Source organism: Mustela nivalis, assembly GCF_964662115.1.
Source record: "Mustela nivalis genome assembly, chromosome: 16".
NCBI classification, from domain to species: Eukaryota; Metazoa; Chordata; class Mammalia; order Carnivora; family Mustelidae; genus Mustela; species Mustela nivalis.
The window spans coordinates 7,079,870-7,103,358 of record NC_139035.1 but is presented as its reverse complement, the minus strand read 5'-3'; the positions used below and the strand labels follow the sequence as shown (position 1 = coordinate 7,103,358).

Here is a 23,489-nt window from a genome sequence, read left to right as displayed (position 1 = left end):
TAGAGAGCTCAAATTTGCTTATGTTCTTTGGGTCTTTTTCAGATTGGTTTTTAATTCTTTTACAACTTTTATGCTGTTTCTTGTAACTTGGGTTTTTTGTTCCATTCTGATTCTTTATCCAAGAGTCCTCTATCGTCTTATTTAAAAATTAAAACACTCCGGATCCCTTGACTTTATCCTCCGTATCTCAGGTCACACCTTTGTGTCCGGCCAGACCCATCCTTCCATACCTCCCACTCTCCCCCAGTATTCACTTGCACGGCTGGTTCTCTTTCCAGGTACCCACCTATGTCTTTGCAGAGTGTACACATCACAGACCCTGATGCTTTAGGATCCTACATCAACACGTTAGAGTCTAGTTAAGGGATTTTCAGTCCACACTTTAAAAAAGACATAGTAGATGGGGCGCCTGGGTGGCTCAGTGGGTTAAACCTCTCTCTTCAGCTCAGGTCATGATCTCAGGGTCCTAGGATCGAGCCCCACATCATGCTTTCTGCTCGGCAGGGAACCTGCTTCCCCCCCGCCCCCCCCCCTGCCTGCCTCTCTGCCTACTTGTGATCTCTGTCTCTGTCAAATAAATTAAAAAAAAAAAAAAAAAAAAAAAAAGACATAGTAGAAAAACAAGACTATTTTGAAGTTTAAGAATATTAACAATATAAGTAGTTCTTTTCACAGGATATTGAAAGCAGTTTTCCCTGTCAATCCATAACCCAAGCAAACCTTCAGGGGTCACAGAGCACTGTCCCAGGTGGGCAATGATCTTTAACCCTTCCAGCTACCCCTCCCATGCTGGCAACTTTATTTTCAGTTCAATGCTGAAAGAGACAGGAAAGGCAGGGGGTAAAATTTAAAGCTTGAGAAATACAGTGATACCCTCCAGGATAAAAATGATCATAGAATTGTGGGCTTTTCATTTTCCATCCTTGCACGTGACAACATGACAGAAATCTTTAGAGGAGATTTTTATAAATTCCAGAGGACTTGCCCCCAAATATCAAAACTTCCAAAAACCATCAAAAAAAAAAAAACCTCTACTTAGCTTCTTACGAAAATATAAAAAGCTAAACAAAAGAAATAATTACATAGTTAATATATAAAATGTACTCTATTTAAAAAATGGTGTATGTCTACAAATTAATCTTTCAGTCTGGTAATCGCTGATTCCCAAACAGCACTTCAAATTGATATTCTCTTGCAGGCAACAGCGTCCCAGCTGCCTGCGTTTATTGGAATATTGCTCTCTGAACACGCAGGCATTCAGATTTGTTAAATATATCCTCTTCTGCTTCTGGAGTTAGCTGGATGTTATCTTTGACTGGCGACAAGGGATCTGGCTTCTTACAAGAAGAAAGCTTTTCAGAATCTCTGCAAAATATAATAAAAGGAATTGGTGTTTTTAGGGTACTAATTACTAGAGAATAATCTACCTAGACCGAAGAAAGGTATATGGAGAGCATAAGACCTTTCAGTTTGTCTTAATTTAATATATGACACATTCGGGGTCTCCTCTGAGTATCGTTATAAAATTTGAGTTTTGCTTCTTAGTTCCCCTTCCTGTTCCCTAAATCCCCTTTCAAGGCAGGTGCAAGGCCACTACTAAATGTGTTCTGGCTAAGGCAGAATGATTCCAATAAAGAAACTCAAGTTCCTTTCTCCTTTGCACCCTTCTCAAGTCTGGCTAAGCATGAACCTAAGTGAAACCCAGGGAAGGTTTAAGCCCTATCTGTTACTCCTCCCTCTTCCAACTTATTTTCTTGCCTTGAAAGGAGCTTAAGTCTATAAAAATTCATCCTGTTATGAAGAGAACACAGGTAATTCTATCTCCAGTCAACAAAAATCCAAGTAAGTCTTATTTTCTAAAAGGCATTTAGGAATACAATTTCTCTTCAGTAGCAGCTCTCAAAGTGTGGCCCACAGGCCGCTATAAACTCCCAAGACCCCCTTTCAGGGAGTTTCCAAGATTAAAACTATTCCATAATAATATTTAGACTTTATCTGCCTTTTCCACTGTGCCGACACGAGTACTGATGATCCGAAAGCAAAACTGAATCAAAGCGACCGGCACTCAGCATGGATCAGAACGCCAGCCCCAAACCGCAGAGAAATACTGGCAGCAGCTGTGCTGCCCAGTTCCAGGTACCTGCAGTCCCACTGAAGAACGAGTGGGGTGATGGGTAGTGGGGGGGCACGTGCTGTGATGAGTGCTGGGTGTTACCAGTCGCTAACAAAGCTCTGAACGCTACATCAAACAGTGGCTAACCGACCATACAAAGAAAAAAAGTTCTTGATGAAGTAGTAAAAATCATTAATTTTAATTAAACCTCAAACTTCTTGACTTCTTAGTACTGTCTGACAAAATGGGAAACACAACACGAGGCACTCAAAAAAAACAAAACAAAATAAACCCCACAACAAAAAACCGTGGTTATTCAGTTAGGTATCCGGCAAAGGGCTTCTCTAAAATGAACAAAGAGGGCGCCTGGGTGGCTCAGTAGATGAAGAGTCTGCCTTTGGCTCAGGTCATGATCTCAGGGTTCTGAGATCGAGCCTTGCATCAGGCTCCCTGCCCAGCAGGCAGTCTGCCTCTCCCTCTGCGCCTTCTGCCATGTACACGCTCTCGCTCTCTCGCAAATAAATAAATAAATAAATAATCGTGCCCAGCACTTATCTACAAAGTGTTTCTGCTCATACCATCTTATCTGATTGTGACATTTCTATTAGGTAAGGTTTAATCCCACCACTCATGTAACCTTCCCTTCCTCTATTCTTAGCATATTTATTTGCTCTATGGAGAAGAACGGGAGAATAAATTATAAGTTGTAGCTACTCTGAGATTAATTTTATAATTTAACAGAAGGAAGTGCTGTGTGGCTCAAGGAAGGCAGATACACAGAGGGTCAGCTCTTTTGAAATAGTGTTTGCCCCATACATTAGAAATCTGGCAAAATCATCATATATGCTCAGTAATTTTCCCCATTTCAGATGTGATGATTTAGGGAAAAAAATTGCTTTAAATCAAGAAATAGGATACAGCATCCTCCTACCCTCACATCTAAAACAACTTTATTCTCATTACAATCCTGAGAGCCTCAAAGGGAAGGCAGGCAAGACACTTAGGCCAGGCCAGAAAAAGTCATTTAACTATAGACCCCAAAGACAGATCAAGGACTGAGGATTTTTAGTTTGCCATTTTTTCACTAAATGAAGGCATAGACAATGAAGTTAAATATACTTAAAAAGAGTCAGCTAAAGAGAATAGAGGAAAATAATTCTCTTAGGGTAAGAGAAATCATAATCGATTCCTATGAAAACAGAAAGAATTGGGAAAAAATGAAAGAAATTACAAAAAAACAATAATTTATCCTTAGAACAAGTAACAAGGAAACTCACTTTTTAAATCCAAAATTTTTCCAGAGCTCATTGATTTTTATCTGTAATCCTGGCCTGTTTTCGGCATTATGATGATTTCTCTTCTGGATGCTTGATGGCTTCTTGCTGAGCCCACTGACTCGGGCAGGAACCAGAGGCTTGATCTTGGTTGTAGAAAGACTGTCCATAGAACTAGATTTATACAGCCCAGGAACCTGAAGAGTAAATGCCCCTTTTAATACTGTTCTGTTTAAGGAAGGACCTTTAGTTAACTTCGAATTACTCTCTCCACATTAAAATAGAAAAATAACAAATAAGCAATATATAAAATTTTTTTTCACTTAATATGTGTTGATTCTACTTAACAATGTATCTTGGATAGTTCTCCTTTTCACACGTAGAAGTGAATTTTTTTTGAGTAGGTTGTTCAAACAGATGTCTATCGATATCGCGCTTCCTCTACCCCAGGGTTGATTTTTATCCTGTGGGAAATATAGAGCCCTCAACGTTTTGTTATTGTTCTCTAGGATAGTAAGGGTGAGGCATATACAACAAGACTTTCAAACTGATGAAATTGCCAGGAGAGGGATAAGGAACGGGAAGAGCCACACATCAAAGACGCCATCTTGACTTAGGGTACTGGTGCGGGGGAAAGGAGTGAGCGAGAAATAATACAGAGACAGAAGCATGAGAATTCGGATAGGTACGGACGTGTTTTTCTTTACCCCCTGCAGAAGGATCGAGCTGGCAGTCATAGAGAAAAAGGACCCTAAGATTCTGAAACTAAATGACAAAAAGAATAATATAATCTTAGGTAGCAGATGAAAATAAAAAAGGTTCTGAGAACTGGTTTGAGGTATAACAACAACAACAAAGGTGAGTTTCATTTTAGATATTAAAGATGGATATTAGGGAGCATGAGGGAAGGTCCATCTGGGGAGTTTTCACCAAAACAGAAGTGACAGTTAAAACCCTGACAAAAACTTCTGAGAGCAAGAATAATAATAATGGTAATAATAATGAGATGACAGTTTAAGGCCTAGACATAAACTTCTTTTGGGAAAGTACATTCTACCTATCCGGTCCTGTCACTGCAAGTAATTCTGGTATCTTACTATGATTATATAAACATACACAGTGCACATGAGTACTGTGAATACTTAAGCAAAAACACCTCATCATACATACTGCTTCCTGTTCTGCCTCTTAGAAAAAATATGGATACCTTTCCAAAGCAGTGTAGGTCTGAAAAGGCCTTTTATACTCAAAGATTTAAAAAAGAGTCTTATATTTACATATTCTACATTTGAATCTTTAATATATTTAGGATTTATATTTTTGTAGTATGAGGTGGTGACCTCTTTTCAAATTTTAAAAAAGTGCTTATGCTATTAGAAAAATAATCTGTTCTATTATTATCTATTAGAAAATTATCTATTATCTATTATAAAAATATCTATTATCTATTATCTATTAGAAAAATAATCTGTATGGAAAAATATGAGAAAACAAAGAAAAAAATTCACCTGTATTCCCACCACCCAAGAGCCAAAACCAATTATGTATTTAATAATTCACTCCCTTATTTTTAGATATTTAGGCTCTTTGCAATTTTCCACTATTGTAACCAATGCAGGATTAAGTATTCATGTACTTAAACTCTCATTATTTCCTTAGACTCGAGTTCTAGAATGCACTGACTGGGTTGAATTATTTAAACCTGTTTAAATTGCTTTTCTGAAATGGCAGAGCAATTTATACACAATTAATTTGAGAATATTTTCTCACTTTATACTCATAAAAATGAGTACAATTAAAATTAAGAATATTTTTGAAAATCTGAGAGGTAAGAAATTATATTTCATTATTTTAATTTGCATTAATTGACTAGTTATTAGGGCCACACATGCTTTTATATACTCATCAACCATTTGTACTTGGTCTTTTGTATGGTTTATATCCCTTGTGAATTTTTGAGTTAGAAATGAGCATTTTCATATTAACAGGCAAGAACACTTAACATAACACATAAAATATGCTTTAACTTGTGAGCTTTCACTAAGCAGTCAATGGAAATATTTATATATTTTTTGATTAAAAAAACAACAAAAACCTGGCTTTTTGGATATACAGTTTCTAAAAGGTCTTTGGCAACATATATCAAAGCTTTAAATCGTATGGACCAGTAATACCAGTCCATGGAATTCATCCCTATGAAACCATCAAAAATGGTACACAAATCCTTAGCCACAAGATCTTGGATGCAGTAGTGTCGGCTACAGGAAAACATGTTAGGGTAAATGACAAATGTACGGGAATTTGCTAAATTCATACAATGGCATATTGCTCAGTCATTAGAAGTAATCTGCGGAAGCACATGGAAAAAAGATCTTTATACTGCAAGAGAAGATCAGGGTTTCACAACATTACCACCTCAAATCAGGCATAAACATGGCCCTAACAGGACTGAAAGTAGACGTTATTCCTGTAAATAAAAATGTAGGCATTTTAGTTTTTAATTTTGTTGATATTTCTCAGTTTCTGGTAATAAACATACACTGCTTCTGAGATTAAAAAAAATTAAGTATTTGTTTTACCTTGTTTCTTAGAAGTGTGTCTTTTTTCAAAAGCTGAGATAAACGTAGCTTGGATTTCGGATTGCCTTGATTATCGAGTGACTTCATACTGCAGTCAGATTCCTAGATTCCCCCAGATTAAAAAAAAAAATTAGATTTTGACTGTGGATTCTTTATGACAACGAACCCATTTTCAACAAAACGTGAAACAAGTAAAACAAGAGAATCAGTATAAATAAAAATGCAATTTCTCAGAAAAATATAAAACATTAAGTATGAGGGCACCTGGGTGGCTCAGTGGGTTAAGCCTCTGCCTTCAGCTCAGGTCATGATCTCAGGGTCCTGGGATCGAGCCCCGCATCGGGCTCTCTGCTCAGCAGGGAGCCTGCTTCCTCCTCTCTCTCTCTCTGCCTGCCTCTCTGCCTACTTGTGATCTCCCTCTCTCTCTCTCTGTCAAATAAATAAATAATCTTAAAAAAAAAAAACAAAAAACCAAACAAACAAAAACATGAAGTAAATTAAAATAAAACGAATCTAAGTGGAAATGGTATTTGCCAGCTTACCTCAAGTTTCCTGTAGCTAAAGCAAGATGCTTTTAGCTTTTTAGGAAATTGTATAAAATAAAGGTTCTGTTTAAATTTGAAGGCTTTCCTAACCCTTTCAGGAGCCTCTCCAAATGCTGGCTCAAGTAAGACAAATCTCTTACTGTAATGTTATTGGTTCACCCAAGCCTGGTTGATAATTTTTATAAATTACTAGTGACAAAAAGTTGAGCCAGTATGATCACATCTTTTAATTGTGTAACATGTTTAACATTAAAGAAAAAAAAGGGGGGGTGATCTGTTTTGAAGAAACAGAGTAATACTGTGCCAAATGTAGTTACTTTTCCCAGTGACCTTGAGATCTCACCTCTGGCTATCCCATCATGTAGAGCTTTTCTACAGATAGAATAATCTGGCTTCCCACAAAAGTCACATAAAAAAGGACAATGAAGGAAGATTCAGAAGACTTTACATTCAAGAGGATTTAAAAAAAAAATTATCTTGGGATTCTTTGCAGTATTATACACTTAAAAGTAACCCCAAAGTGAAAAATACTTCATTAACTGGTTTGTAACCAATATTCCTTGCTCATAGCTAACAGTTGTGGTGACTCTGGGATAAATCATTTCTTTTTCTTTCTTCTTTTTAAGTGTAGTCTACCCGTTAGTTTAGGATGTTAAATTCCTTAAAATAAAGGCCATGAGTAAGGTCCTAAGATTAATTCACCTCAAATAGGGTCAATGGACTCAATTCACACAGAATCTACGGTTGTCGCTTTTCATAGTCAACTATCAACGGAAGGCTCCACTAGAGAAATATTTTCTTCAGAGCCATCCAGTAAAAACTATTGTTAAAAATGAAGTCCAATAGTATTGTGGCTTTCTGAAAGGTTTTCTGACTCAGAGAAAGATTTTATAATTTTATGTTACCTGTTAATGTTCTAATTCTTTGAGAATTAACAATTTATTTATCCTAACAGTTTACTACATCTGGTGGTGAGATAGAGAAAAAATGATTATCCAGAAGTCAGAAACGTGGAAGTCCAGCCTGTAGCCTGTGAGCTGGGAAGGCTTCTCGGCAAAACACGGTGAAAATCTTACGAAGTGAAGGAAGAAGGGAGAAAAGGAAAAAGAACAAACAGAAAGAGCTAAGCAGAGCGGAGAATATTCTCGTAAACAGCTGGGGATGTTTTTAGGAAAGACGTTCAAGACACAGCCGCTGTGGGGGCACGCATGGGTGTGAAGCACGAAATGAAAATGATGGTATTAAAATGGGGGCTTATGCGAAAAAGAAACAGGGGCTTCCGGACCAGTACGGCTGAACTGAAGCCAAAGTGAGGGAAAGGAGAAAGAAAAGCCCACGTCTCAAAAGCCGCCCCGACTCTTCAACACTCAAACATCACATGGAATAGATTTTGGATTCCATAATATTAACTGATTTCTGCTTTCCCCAAGTGGAAACAACTGGTTTTAAGTTAGCTTTTTTTCTTCAGTTTGAGTCCAATACAACTCACGTCTCCTTTGGGAACTTGAATAAAATATTTTCCTTTTGATAAACACAAGCTATCCTGATTTATTAGATACTCGTCCCTGTTCGGGATTCTCAAAACTCTGTCAAGTAGTTCCGTGCCTGTGACCGTTCTTACAACTCGGTGATCGGAGCCGGTGAGGACAGACGGAAGGATGGTACACTGCTAAGTCTGCGGGGACTCCGATGAAAAGGAAACTATCATTTTAAAACAGAACATCGCTGGGGCTTATGAGCGGTACTTACTTCAAGTTTTGATTTAGGTCAGACTAAAAGATATTTTTTAAATAAGAAAAAAACGTGCAAGAATAAGAGTAAATGAAAACACACCTCTAATACTCAAGCTTCAGATGAACCCCAGCACATTAAGAAGGCCATTTCCTTATAAGGTTTCAAATGTTATCTGAATTTGAGAGTATATTAAGGAATTAAATACCAAATTTATTATAGTGTGTCACTGTGCTTATGTCTTAACTGCACACAGCTTGAGATAACCTATCGACGGAGCACACACGAGCTCCGGAAATACAGGGTGAGAGAAAACGTGCGAGAGTTTAAAATATGAACATCCAGAGAAGGCCTTAAGATGAACAGAACGCGAACTTTCTACCAGCAAGATCTAGAATAAAACATCTAGACAGCCAATTATTTCTAAAACATAGGCAACACTTTCCCAACGAGCTGATGAACAACCTACTTTCTCTTACACACGGATTTGAAAACGAAGGCTTTATAACATGACTCACCTCTGAATCCGAATCCTTACTAGAAGGCTGAGAAAGTTTTGACGCATTTACACCACGCGGCGAGAATTCTGCGCTTTCCCGAGACTGTGGAGAGCACCCCTCGGGCCGTAAGGGAAGGGCTTCATCACCTGACCCATCGCACTGTAGCTGCAACCCAGGGGACACTTCCCTCTGGCCAGGCGGAGCGGTGGGGGGATCGGTCCGCCTCCGGAACTGCTGCAGCGCTGCGCTTGGAGAGGGGCTTGGAGTTCGTGAAAAGTCCCCAAGACTTCCAGACCAACTGAAACAATTTCTGAGTGTCCCCAGAGTGGGTGGTGAAATGGTCCTGGTGAACCTGCTGGCCTCAGGAGACTGAGACTCCCTGTCCGTCGTCCCAGCGCCACTGTCTGCCGTCGGACCACCTGAGCTAAGGGCTCCGTCTGACCCAGCCAGGGCCGGGCCATCTACACGCTCTGACTCACTTCCTGCCTCCTCCTCCGGGACGGCGCTTTCCTCCAGGTACTCGCGGCTTGCTTCCACGGATACACAGTCGACAGAATCCGGAGAACTGCAAAAAAACCTACCAGAAAAAAAACAACAGAAAGAACCTATAAATATTTTAGAGCTTTCTCACAAAGGTGATTAAGATTCAGAAAATGAAAACTGGCCTAGGTTAAGAAAAAAATCTCAAAAACATAATTTCATAAATAAAGACAAAACAGATCTTGAAAGCTTAAATTTCAGTTATACCAACATTCACACATTTAGGAATTTATTTACACAATGAATTTGTAGAGAGGATTTCCTAAAAAGAGCTCCTCTCTACATATGTGTATGTGGAACTTGCATATTTCTTCTATATCTAATTGTCACATAGGTCTTTCCCCTCAAACTTTTATTTAAAAAACTCCCAAACAGACTAGCAGCTCCCCGAGGACAGGTACCATCCACAGCATCTACACTAGTGGCTAACACGTGGCTGACAGTCAAATATTTGAAGAGTTACAGAAATATGCATCGGAGGGGAACAATTTACAACTACAGTCTCTTACTTTGTAAAAGCAAAATGAAAGAAATTAGCTACTTATTCTGTACCTTAGCTTATTTCCTAGTAGCAAATCATCTGGGAACTTGTAGTGGTATGTACTCTATCAGCTTTTAAAATAAATACTCTATAAATTTACACTAGTGTAAATACGGAGTTATGACTTTCACATCTATCATACAATTCTGTATTAGTAAGAGGTATTACTTAGTGTGGCAGCTTTAAAAAAAAAAACTTATAAACACTCCAATATAAAAGAAAGAACAATATCATTATGGAGAAGATGTACTCAGAGAATTCTGAGGTTAAAAAGTAAATTCTCAGGGGTGCCTGGGTGGGCAGCCAGTTAAGCGACTGCCTTCGGCTCAGGTCATGATCCCACGGTCCTGGGATGGAGACTTGCATTGGCTCCTTGCCCAGAAGGGAGCCTGCTTCTCCCTCTGCCTGCTGCTCCCCATTTATGCTCAGCACCCCTCTTTCTGACAAATAAATAAAATCTTAAAAAAAAGGAAATTCCCATAGTATATGATCAAATATGAAACCTAAAGAGAATTTACCTCCTTATAAGCATTAGTTCAAATCCAAAATGATAAATGATATTTACTACACGCTGGAGAGAAAACAATCCTCTCCATCCTTTATCATATCCCCAGCTGAGGTGTGGGTACAGGCCAGGAAGGAAACGGGCCATGGCTAGTCACACGAAGCATAAAACAGAAGCTTCCAGGTCTGAGCACATAATTCATTTATAAGTAAATCAGAAGCTCTGCGATATCCAGTCTTCCAGATAGGATTTCATGGGTAAGAGAAGTTAGAGAGACAGTGTCCAATGTTATAAAATTACTCAGCTAGAAATTTAAAAATTAAAACCCAGAACCTCTCCCACATCATGGCTACTTCTTCCCAATTAGCCTACAGTGTTGCTTAATGGATATTTCTATTTCTAGGTCTCAAAACGGCATGGTTCTAGGATAAGTATCTATTTCCTAAAGAAGAGTTAAAGTAGAATTCCAAAAAAGCAGATGGGATGGAGACAACCTTTGGCATATTTAATAGCTCCTGTTGCATTACATTAATGTGGCAGGTAATATTAAATATAAATCACATTACAGAGTGGGTGATGATAAATTCTCACATATATATATTAGGGACGGGGCACTATGTCAGGTGCTTGATATATTTCTGCTAGTCTCCAGAAGAGCCTCCAAGAGCTGATCATTCATATTTTATAAAGAAGCTCAGGGTAATTCACACCCCTCAACTAATTCAGTGACACAGTGAGAATTCACATCCGGGCTGACGAGACTGTTTGCTCCTTTTGACCCAACTCGCTGAGGAAGACTAGGAAACTCTCTGTCGCCAGTACTAACTACACCCCCCCGGAAAGTGGTTTAATCTCGCAGAGCCTCAAGGTCATAACCCAAAATAGAGAAAATAATAGTGACCCTGAATATCTCATAATTTTGCCATGAGGAATAAGAGAGTGTATTAAACAACTTCATAAATTAGCCAAAAAACCAATTTAATCATATCTAGTTACTAGATGTTGTTATACCACCAAGTCAGAAACTTCTACATCAGGGGGCGCCTAGAAGGCTCAGTCATTAAGCAGCTGCCTTTGGCTCAGGTCATGATCCCAGAATCCTGAGATCGAGGCCGGCATCAGGCTCCCAGCTCAGCAGGAAGCCTGTTTCTCCCTCCCACTCCCCCTGCTAATGTCCCGTCTCTTGCTGTCTCTGTCAATTAAATAAATAAAAATCTTTGGGGCGCTTGGGTGGCGCAGTCTTTGGGCATCTCCCCTGGGCTCAGGTCATGATCCCAGAATCCTGGGATCGAGCCCCACATCAGGCTCCCTGCTCGGCAGGAGGCCTGTTTCCCTCTCCTAGTCCCCCCTGGTTGTGTATGCTCTGTCACTGTGTCTTTCTGTCAAATAAATAAATAAAATCTTTAAAATAAATAAGTAAAAATCTTAAAAAATAAATAAACATTCTATAAAAAAGACTTACAATTATTATATCACAGGAAACTGATGAAGAGATGCATTTCTCTAAGGATCTCTTCACAATTTATCAGTGACACATCTACCTAAACTGTAGAGTGTGGACACAAGCTGCTTTGCATGGATATCTCAGAGTAAGCTTGTGTGGTGACCAGGCCAGTCATGTGGACATAAGCAAACATGGCCCTCATCAGTTGTCCTCAGAGAACAGCTGGACATCGAGGGACAGAACAGGGAAATTTTATTTTCATCCACATGGAAAAATGAAACGCAAGTTTCAGGGATTTCTGCAAGTGAGGAAAGCCAACTTTCCAGAATGCAGTAACCGGCATGTATCAAGCCGCCTTCTCCATCACTGCAGCCTCCTTTTTCAACATTCCACTGGTAATAAGCACCTTCAACGAGAGGGACTAGAAAAGGCCAACTCAGAAGGATCATTTAGCCGGGATGGGAGAGTTTCCTTGCGAAGGCCCGATGGGAGACGGGTCTGAAACGCCACCTACGGTGAGGTTCAGGGATGACTTTCACAACCGTCTCTCACCGTCACAGTTAGACTGGCCGCTGCCTGGTTGAAGAACACATCCATTCTCGGTCTTTCAGAGGAGTTCAGGGGCTGATCACCTTTCTCTAATGGCCGCTAGGTCAGGCCCCAGTAACTTCTGACACTGCAGTATCCTGTTGCTCGGTGGGGTTCCCATCCTGGCCACAGAGGAAGAGCTATTCCCTGCGTGTTTACCAGCCGTCAGGTACTGTTTTAGGCACATTTATGTAGAGTCAAAATGTAATCCTTTCGATGGCCCTGCGGTTGTCCTAACTGTTGGCCCCATTTTACAAAAAGAGGAAACTGAAGCACCCGGAAATTAACCTGCCCTTGTCAAACATCTCATGAGTGAACAGGACAGGACTCAAATCCAGGTGGTCCAACCCCAGGGTCCCAACTCCTGAGCCCTGCATTACACCGACTCTGACATCTCATCGCCACTCACAGGGACTACAGAACAGCCGAACCGATCTTCCTGCTCCTCTTTAGGCCTTCTAGAAGCCATCCTTCACGGCCCACTTGGAACGGTCTATCACAGACAGGAATCGAATCACACCCCTCCCCGGATTAAAACCCTCCAAACAGCTCCTCTCACCTCTAAAGTCTACAAGTCCTTTGGCCTGGCTTACAAACCTTCCATGAACTGGCTGCCCATTTCGGCTCCGTCAGCATCCTTTGGCAGACTTCCATTCTGGCCGGAGCAGAAACAGGAGTGGCCCCCACGCTCCGTGCCTCTGCCCACGGGGAAGGTAGAGGCTCCAATCTTTGTAGTGGCACCTGACACCTGTCCCTTCCCCCGACCTTTCCAACTACACTATCGACTTCTCAACAAATACTCTCACTTTGTAAGCCAACACCCAGTATAGTATTAGGTTCTCAATTAACATGAGAACTTCAGCGTCTGTATTTGAGTGTATCTGCAGAACTATGCTGGGGGTCCGGGCGGCTCGATCACTGGAGCCTCCTGACTCCAGGTCATGATCTCAGGGTCCCTGCTCAGTGGGGGTCTGCCTGGGAGCCTGGTTTCCCCCTCCCTCTGCCCTTCCCCGCAACTCGCATTTTCTCCCTCTCTCTCTAAAATAAATAAAGCTTAAAAAAAAAAAAAAAGAAAGAAACAAAAAACTACTCTGGCAAATTGTATTTTAGCTTTAAAAAAAAAAAACCAGTAGAAACAAAAAAGCAAAGGACCCTCGAAAACCACAGTTTTTCTCATGCGAACTAGAAGTTACAATTCTTATTATGTTCTTATTATCTTACAATTCTTATTAACTCTTAGTATGAAGAGATGTTTAAGAGACCAGAGGAGCATTTCAGTCTGGACTCGGACGACGCGTGACACAACCAGGACACGGCCGAAGCTGGGCTCCACACACACAACCCAGATTCGGCGTTTCTGTAAGACAACCGGAATCAGGACCGACGGAGCAGGTGACACAACAGACACACAACACCACGTAGACGAACTGCACCTGCTTCGGGTCCCTGGGACCACAACGGCTCCACAGTCTTCATTTTTCCTCCGTAAAAACGCCGCAAATTTATTTCTCGTCGCAGGTGCTGCACTCCCGTTTTTCCTAGCGGTGCTTCCATTCGTCAGGTCGGGCAGGAGCATTTCCGAAGTGTTCGAGGATTTAGGATCTTCACAGGTACTTCTCTTGGTCTTCTTCGTCAAGGAAAGGGAATACTGACTCAACAGGTCGTCTTCTGACAGCTCCTCTAAACAAAAACAAAATGGTCTGTAAATCCTTGTTCCGTGGGGAGACGCAGCCTAAATCCACAAAGGGCTGTCAAATAAAAGAGGGAAAAAGCTTACCGCTTTATTTTGTGTTTGTGTGTGAGCTCAGGGCACAAAAGCCATTGATAGGTGACAGTTAGAACAAAGCAGACTGTGACAGAGAGAACTGAGAGTTAATGAGCTCTCTACATAAAATGAACAGCTTATCCTCGTGGGAACAGAGGGATGAAACAAACGTGCCAGTGTACCCGCTGTGCACCCGGCACTTTGGTATGTCACTGCGCACAGCGTATACGAACATTTGTGGAAGACAAAACAAAGATCCAGAGATATCACCAGGGAAAGATTTATGCTCATAAGGAATCAATACATTTTGACAAAACATGAATAATCTATGCCTAAATTTGAAAAATGAAAGCATGAACCAGAAGATTTGCAAAGGGTTTGTTTTGTTGTTAGACTTTCATTCATTCGTGTCTGAGGGAAAGAAGAGAAAAGGAACCAGATTACATAATCTTTTTACTTCTTCTTCCTTTTTTTTGGTGAGCCCTACATGCGGCTCCAGCCCAGGACCCTGGGATCATAACCTGAGCTGAAGGCAGACGCCTAACGACTGAGCCGCCCAGGCGCCCCTAGTCTTTCTACTTCTACATATCTTCTGTGATAAAAATAAAACACCTTCCCCCAATACTTAGTATTCCACATGCAGAGCTTCTGTTCAACATTGTACTGGAGGGTCCAGAAGACGAGAAGAAATAAGAGGAGGGGAGGAAATGAACAAATACAAAAAGAACAAGCAAATAAGTGGCATCTAGACTGGATAAGGGGAGGCACAACTGTCTCTGTCTGCAGGTGACTTAATTGCAGAATCCTGTGGAGTCTGTGAAGAAAACATGATGAACTAACACGTGGATTTACAAAGCTGCCAAACAGGACATTAAAATACAAAAATCAATCCTACAGTTGACCTTTGAACAACAGGAGAGTTCAGGGCTGACCCCCTCCAGAGTCAGAAGTCTGTGTAACTTTTCGATCTCTAAAAACTTAATGACTCAGGGCACCTGGGTGACTCAGTGGATTAAAGCCTCTGCCCTTGTCTCAGGTCATGATCCCAGGGTCCTGGGATCGAGCCCCACATCCAGCTCTCTGCTCAGCAGGGAGCCTGCTTCCTCCTCTCTCTCTGCCTACTTGTGATCTCTGTCAAATAAATAAATAAAATCTTAAAAAAAAAAAAAGTGGATAAAAACTTAACGACTAATGGCCTACTGCCGACTGCAAGACTTACTGACAACAGAGACAGCCAAGGAACACATATTCTATATGTTATTTGAGTCATACACCATATTCTTATAACAAAGTGATCTAGAGAAAAGAAATCATTAAGAAAATCATACAGAGAAAATGTATTTACTGCCCCATATTTATGAAAAAAATTTCACATATAAGAGGACCTGTGCAGTTCAAACCCTTGTCGTTCAAAAGTCAACTGGGTTTCTAGCAATGAATAATTAGAAATCAAAATTTAAAATATCATTTGCAGTAGCAGCACAAATCTGACACACAGGGATAAATTTGACATTACATTTGGGTAAGACACTAAAAACTGCACAGAAATGCTGAGCAAAATGAGAGAAGACTTCAGCAAACTCATTCTTAGTAAGAAGTCAATTCTCCCCAAACTGAACTATGGATTCAACTAAATTCCAATCAACAACTCAAAAAACTTTTTTTTTCAATTGACAAGCTGATTCTAAAATTTGTATGGAATCATGAAAAACAGAGAGCAGCCAAAACAGCTTTGCAAAAAAAGAACAAACTCATGCTTAGAGTACACTTAGAATTATTTTATTTAATTCCAAGATTTACTATAAAGCTATGATAACTACGACCGTGCTCTGGCATCAAGACAGCAAGAGATCCACGATACAGAACGACAGAGTCCAAAGCAGACTCACACATATATGTGGTCAAGGTCAACTGATTGTTACCAAACGTGCCAAGGCTGTTCAAAGGGGTGAGGACAATCTTTTAACAAATGGTGGAACAAGCAGATTGTCATATACAATAAAAGTGAACCTTGATCCTTACCTCACACCATATAAAAGAAATTAATCCAAAATGAATCAAAGACCTAAATCTAAGAGCTAAAACTATAGAAGTTCTAGGAAAAAAAAAAAAAAAAACAAACCTTAGTGACCTTGGGTTTGGCAAAGATTTCTTAAATGTGAGCAACACTCACTAATATTTCAAAATATGTACAGCAAGCAGAAATACATACCATTTCTTGGTCTCTTCCCAATGGATGACTTCTTTGGAAGATTTAACCCTTTAATACTGATCACTTGTTCAATGCCCACAGTACTTGGATTCTCCTTCAATCTGGTAGCATTTGAAACAACATCCAGCTCCAGTCTAGGGCAATAATTCCTATGCCAAATGCTATTAAAATTAGACGACTTTTGACATGTTTTGTCATTCCAACTCTGACTTCTTGATTGGGCAGGCTAAAATAGTAAAAACAGAAAGGATTACTTGAAGAAGGAAAATAGCCAAATCATTTTCCTATCAACATAAATTATAAGTAAATAATTTACTTTTTTGAGCAATCTCTGATGAAATATCTGTTCTCTAATAACATTTTCTACTTTGATGGTACTACACTTTTCCATTAAATGTGTCTTGTACTCCTGGGTCTGTTTCTTTTCTAATGAAGGTCAAGTGAATTGTTAGCTTATTTCTAAGGAAAAAATGGTGAATCTTCTGAAGATGAACAGTGCAAGAAATGAAAATACACTTGGAGAAAAATAGCCAGAACAAAGTACTTTTAAAATGTGAGTGTTATTTCAAAACACAATAGCTACCAGTTTAATAGGGATCTGGCAATAAGCCTCAAAACAGTCATTCACCCTTTACAAAGCACCTGAAGGTCAAAGCCATACAATTTTTTATTTAAAGCAAGCAACCATCCCATCTCTAAAACCTCGTTGAATTTAAACCAAAGTAATCTAATTTATTTTTATTTTTTTAAAGATTTATTTTTGAGAGAGAGAGAGTGCGCACATGCGTGCTCATAGAGGGAGAGAGAGAGAGGGAGAAGCTGACTCCCTGCTGAGCAGAGAGCCTGATGTGGGGCTCGATCCCAGGACCCAGAGATCATGACCTGAGCAGAAGGCAGACTGACTAAGGCACTCAGGCGCTCCTAAAATGATCTAATTTAAAACTCTAGTTTCTATTTGACCCATATTTGGTGCCATCTTTAGTGGACAACATGAACAAACAGAAAGCTACTTGGGTCGACGCTAAGTCTTGCATAAAACCTCTGAGAATTAGTTATTGCCAATAAGCACTGGTAAGCAATCATTCTTAATGCTAATATATTAGCACATTTATAATTACAACATATTTTGGATGACAATGATCTATTAAGATGATATCAATGATATTCTAATAGGGCAGAGAGGCAATGGGAAAAATTAGCAAAGGTATAAAAAATGTTGGTACTTAGGGCATGATTCCACACGACAAAAATCCCACCTACACTTGGAATCTTTATCGAAGTTAAAACAAGGTGATATTATTCAGGATACACTCTGAGAATTAACAAATAATTTAGGTAATTTAGAATATTTGAGTGAATGGTTATAAAAAAGAGCTTAAGCATAATAGCTCATGGCATTAGATCCCACTGATGGTTTTACTGGAAAAAAGAAATAGTCAAGTAGAAAACCAGTTTGGGAAGACTAAATTTTAGATAAACAAAAAGAATTAATTAGTTTGGTACAATTAATGGTTCCTACAAAAATTTCTCTGTAAAAGGATGGCCATCTTAGTGAGCCATAACATTCTCCTTAATATCTAGACATATTCAACACAACCAACTATTTTAGAGTTTCTGAGACAAAGGGGCTAGCTTAAGAATCATTCTTGATGAAATTATAATCATAGCAATGAGTCAAATGTGTAAAGAAGATTGCAGAGTAAACACTTTTCAGTCCCCTTCCTTTGATTACCATCTCCCAGAAACAATAAGCAGACAAATTTCATCTGCAATACAGTTAGGATATCTGTATGATCCGAACCATGCAAAGACAGGGTACAGAGAGAAATCTTAAGAACTTACCAGGAAATCAAGCCCAAGTGTCTGCAGAAAAGAACCCCTAAGGGGAGTCAATCTCTCCTACACAATCATGAGAAAAGTTCAGGGATTTAAGGCACCAGGTACCAGGGAAGCCCCACATGGGGGAGGGCTAAGACAAGGATTATTTGACCTCAGGGCCCTTATCTTCCATCTGACCTACCCAGAAACAGTAGGCAGCTCAGAAGATGGAAAAATCCATTTGTCTAAAAAGAGAGATCAAATAAAAGGCCCACTCCAACCCGCATTTGCTAACCTCCTCAAAATGTAAACTGCCGCATATACCCGTGCTAAGTAGAAACTGGAGAGTCGCTTTCTGGAAAAATGGAACTGTGCAGAGAAAACAAAATCAAGCCAGCTTGTTGGCAACCAGATCACCCAAGAGTAAAGCCCAAGATTATAAGCCTGGCTTGTTCACACAAATCTCCAGCAGCTCTGACCATCTCTCAAATAGGAACAACCAGACAAGAAGCTTCGGATGTTGAAGAGTCTTCATCATGAAAGAGAAAAGGCCAAAACAAGTTGAAAAAAGCCAATTCAAAGCAAACAGAGAATACAAAAGACAGAACATGTGCAAGAAATCGTAAATGATATTCTTGGAGAAATCCATGACACAGAATCTTTTATAAAGTACAATTAAAGAAAGCACCCTTAGATAAGAAGATGATAGAAGGAAAAAAATTCAACAGAATTTTCAGCAAGACAGAAATGTCCTGAGCTGCCCAATATGGTTAGCCCCTTGTAAGGTGGCCAATGCAACAGAAGAAATAAAATTTAAATATTCAATGTTGTGCTCGCTTCGGCAGCACATATACTAAATATTATTCAAGGTGAATTATTTTAAATAGCCACATGTAGCTACTGGCTACTATGCTAGGGATTACAAAGTTGGAAAACAAACATTTCCCAGAGAAAACACAAGACAGACATGAATAAGACAGAAAAAGCCAAAGACTAGGAAATCTAACGTCTAATTAAGAGAGAAGTTCTAGAAAGAGAAAACAGAAATGAGCAACCTGAGTGTAAGGTTTCCATGATTTGAGTTGACGAACAAGGTTCTTTCCGAGTATCTTTAGGTATTTGTGCTCTCTTGCTAGCCTGGGTTGTTTCAGCTGATGGTAATGATTTCTTTTCAATGTTCAACGGGTCCTGCTTTCTCACTGGCCAGCTTCTCCAGGCTCACCTCGTCTTCCTTCTCAAGAACTGTGCTTCCTTCACATAGTGAACACGAGGACACTCTTGGGCCAGCCATAATTAGCTACTCATTACTCCGTGCACACTGATCGCTTCAGCCTGGAATCACTCATCTAGCGCATCCTGAAAATCCCCACTGATCTTTGCAAACCCAGGACACCAGTTTCCCTACAAGGAGAGAGACAGAGCTTGGCCTGGGATCACAGCTCCCCTATTTATTAAACGTGTGATCTCCCTCTCATTTCCTCCTCTGAAAAATGGGAATAATAGTGCTGACCTCACAGGCTTGTTGAACAGTACATGAGTGACTGCACGCAAGCTGCTGAGAACAGCATTGAGAATGGGGGTGCCTGGGTGCCTCTCTCAGTTGAGTATCTGACTTGGACTCAGGTCGTGATCTCAGGGTCCTGGGACGAAGCCCTGCATTGTGCTCCCTACTCAGGGGAAGTCTGCTTGTCCCTGGCCCTGCTCATGTTCTCTCAAAAAAATAAAATCTTAAAAAAAAAAAGGCATTTATAATGTAGTAAGTGTCCAATAAATGTTTGCTATTATTACTATGAAGCACTCTTCCCTTGGGTGAAGTTATGGACATGCTCCCCAACCCCCACTTTTTTCCTGGAGCCTAGCATACATCTCTATGACAGAAATTGCCACATTTCTATACAAATAAATCCACATCTCCCTCCCCTAGGCAAGGAGCACCTGAGAAAGAATTATATTTTAGTTTTCTTTATATTCCAGAGCAATAGCTAACCTACACTTGTTAAAGTGCTTAACAAATGCTCAGTCAAGAACTGAACTAGTGAGCAAAGGGAGAAAAGACCCAATTCGAGTGACGAGAAAGAAGAAACTATCACTTGGAAGAACTAAAAGAAGCAAAAGGACTTAGTGAGGAAAGAGAAGCCCAAGTTTATTTCCAAGTTTTCTAGTCTGAGAATCAGAGAGGTCATGTAACTGCTATCCATTCCTTCAACAAATAAGACGTGGCAAACATACTATAGTAGACACGTTCACAAAGCCCTTGCCTTTATAAAAATTATATTCTGCTGGGAAGGATCACAGAGTAAACCATGGAAACACACCTTAGGCAAGTAGTAAGTGCTGAAAAGGAGAAACATCGCTAAGGAAAGCTGATCAGGAATGATGGGACTGTGGGCAGATTTAAAGTTATAGGAAATCACTTATGTACAGATCCAAGAAACATTCAGAACTATGTGGCTGTTACTAGAGATTAGGTTAAAGATGTGCGAGTTCTCTGCGTAAGTAAGGGCAAGTCATCAGCACTTACTTAAGGAATACATTGGAGCAGAAAAGAGTGGAGTCCAAGGAAGGAAAGAATGGTGGGGAAGTGTGTCAGGAGGGATATATGCAACTGGGAAAAAGCAGAACAGGAGAGGGCTGAGACACAGCTCAGGGCCGATGCACTAATATCTGTGCAGTGCTCGTGAGAGAGCAAGAAAACAGCGTTTACTTCCGGTGTTTCTAGGTTTGAACCTTCAACTATGCCAAATGTCAGAGTTGAAAGCGTGAGACAAGAAAGGCATCAAAGACTTGTAGATTCAGACGAAATGTTCATGTCTAAAGGCCTGGTGACGGATCATGTGGTTGCTTAATTTAAGGAAATTGACCAATATACCTATGTTCTTAGAGAATTTCTCTAGCATCAAGTTGTTTTAAACCCACACTCCACATTCTGGGACACAGAAATGCTTAGTTTATATTAAATGAAGATTTGCCTTTAGTCATAGTTCCTTGGGCGCTAGGGCGGCTCAGTCGGTTAAGCACTTGCCTTCAGCTCAGGTCATCATCTCAGGAGTCCCAGGATCGAACCCCGCATCAGGCTCCCTGCTCAGCAGGGAGTCTGCTTTTCCCTCTCCCTCTGCTCCTCCCCCTGCTCATGCTCTCTCTCACTCTCTCTCTAATAAATTAACTAAAAATCTTTTAGTCATAGTTCCTGAGACATAACTAAAACGTGCTCTTTAAAAGTGAAGTCATGGGGTGCCTGGGTGGCTCAGTGGGTTAAGCCGCTGCCTCTGGCTCAGGTCATGCTCTGGCTCAGGTCATGATCTCAGGGTCCTGGGATCCAGCCCCGCATCAGGCTCTCTGCTCAGCAGGGAGCCTGCTTCCCCCTCTCTGCCTGCCTCTCTGCCTACTGGTGATCTCTCTCTCTCTGTCAAATAAATAAAATCTTTCGAAATAAATAAAAATAAATAAAAGTGAAGTCATTAAAAAGTCCTTAAAATGTTACCATAGCAGTGTCTGGATTGTAGTCATCAATCTGTTCAAAAGTGTTTATATCTTTATTTCCAAGGGCTATTTGAAGAGCTATGGAATCATCAAAATACCTAGGTTGGTAAGATTAAGGAAAAAATGCCTTTATTAACAACGAACAGTAACGTAGAAGATCGAAAAGTGTATTCTAGGGACGCCTGGGTGGCTCAGTTGGTTAAGCGACTGCCTTCGGCTCAGGTCATGGTCCCAGGGTCCTGGGATCGAGCCCTGCATTGGGATCCCTGTTCAGTGGGAAGCCTGCTTCTCCCTCTCCCGCTCTCCCTGCTTGTGTTCCCTCTCTTGCTGTGTTTCTGTCAAATAAATAAATAAAATAAAATAAATTTTTTAAAAAAGTGTATTCTATTGTCACTACGGGGACTGGCTATTTTTGGAAGCAAAGCCCCAAGTCGTATTAGACTTCCTTCCAAGGGGGATAGAGAGGGAACCCTCAGCTGGCGTGTTCACACATCCGCAGTGCCCTCCTGGGAAGTGGAGCTTGCTGGCCAAGAAGTGTCACCTTTGGAATGTGTATCTTCAGTGACTCAGTGTGTGTTTCAGTCAAGGCATCCTAAGAATGAGCACATTATAATGGATGAGCCACAGGTTTATAAACAAAATGGTGCTCTGAATTTTCACCAGCACAGTAACTAAAATGAACAAAACATAAGCTTCACTGTATTTAAAAAAAAAAAAAAAGGCAAAAACAATTTGTAGGCTTTTTACTGAATGCCTCACTAAAAATACCACCAATAAAAATATGGAAGTGCAAAATTCTACTATTCTGGTTCAGAAAGGATACTGCCCAGCGTAGCTTAGTGTTTCAGGATCAATGTCGTCTTCGTAAGCATTCAGAGGGAGGAGTTTCCTTTTGATGGGATCAAAAACTAGCTGATAAAGGAAGGTATTGTTGGCTCGAATAAATCCTTTGATGTAATCTTCTGGTACTATTATGTTCATCTTAAGATAGTGTCCGATTTTCCTGATGACCTAATAATGGATGTAAAAATATTTACTAGTTATCTGCAAATACGGAATTGGGAAAGCAGCGTCACCAAGATCAAGTCATTCACATTAGAGGAGGCTGAGACACAGTACCTACTGATTACATCTGTACCGAAAGCCTCTACCAGCAAGCATGGCCATTTCATATCACTAAAAACTATCTCTGTAACAGTATTTTCCTTGATTTCTCTATAATTAACCCAAAGAATGAACCTGTCAGTTACACACCCAGTTTATATTCCCAGGTTTGACAATTAAGACACATTCCTTGCCCTCAAAGTCCTGTTCACCCAAAAAGCAAAATACAAACATACAAAACCTGAGAATTAAAAATGAAGGCAACATTCTAACTTTGGTTAGAGTCACGGATGACTAAAGCTGGTATGCTAGCTTGTTTTTCTTTCTTTTTTTTTTTTTTTTTGAAGGTAAAGGTATCAGAGAAGCGACAGAGCGGTGACGCAGGAGCCTCAGTTTCCCTGACACATGCTACTGTGTCAGAGGAAGTAAAGAAACCCAGTGGTCTTCATCAAGCCATGTGAAATAGATTTATATAAATGTGCAATTCCTGTCATAATTTTCACCTTCTCAGAAGACAGGGCTACTTTTCATTAAAATATCCTATATATGCTAACATGTAATGAATTTATTATTAGCTTTATAATAGCCAACATTTTATCGGTTTGAATTTGATTTCAGTAATTATCAACAACTATAACCCATTTAACAAAAATTTTGCCACCAAGAGACTCGAGTTGAGTGTAAAGGGATCCTGACACCAAAGAATTTGAGAACCACTACTATAGAGAATAGCACAGAAATTGGAAGACT

General features: G+C 40.1%; 1 protein-coding gene across 4 annotated transcripts in view; it reads right to left on the bottom strand.

Annotated features, from left to right (window-relative positions):
• Positions 1-629: 629 nt before the first annotated feature.
• The window catches only part of EXO1 (exonuclease 1), a 32,639-nt gene continuing 9,779 nt past the window's right edge, over positions 630-23,489 (bottom strand). For all 4 annotated transcript variants that reach the window (XM_082703974.1, XM_082703971.1, XM_082703973.1 and 1 more), the window contains 8 exons: positions 22,459-22,646; positions 21,637-21,733; positions 16,338-16,563; positions 13,794-14,040; positions 8,761-9,319; positions 5,967-6,068; positions 3,391-3,584; positions 630-1,365 (listed from right to left, as the gene is read on the bottom strand). In XM_082703974.1, coding sequence (XP_082560100.1) covers positions 1,224-1,365; positions 3,391-3,584; positions 5,967-6,068; positions 8,761-9,319; positions 13,794-14,040; positions 16,338-16,563; positions 21,637-21,733; positions 22,459-22,646 — 1,755 coding nt within the window. In that variant the 3' untranslated portion in view covers positions 630-1,223. The remainder of the gene's footprint in view (positions 1,366-3,390; positions 3,585-5,966; positions 6,069-8,760; positions 9,320-13,793; positions 14,041-16,337; positions 16,564-21,636; positions 21,734-22,458; positions 22,647-23,489) is intronic.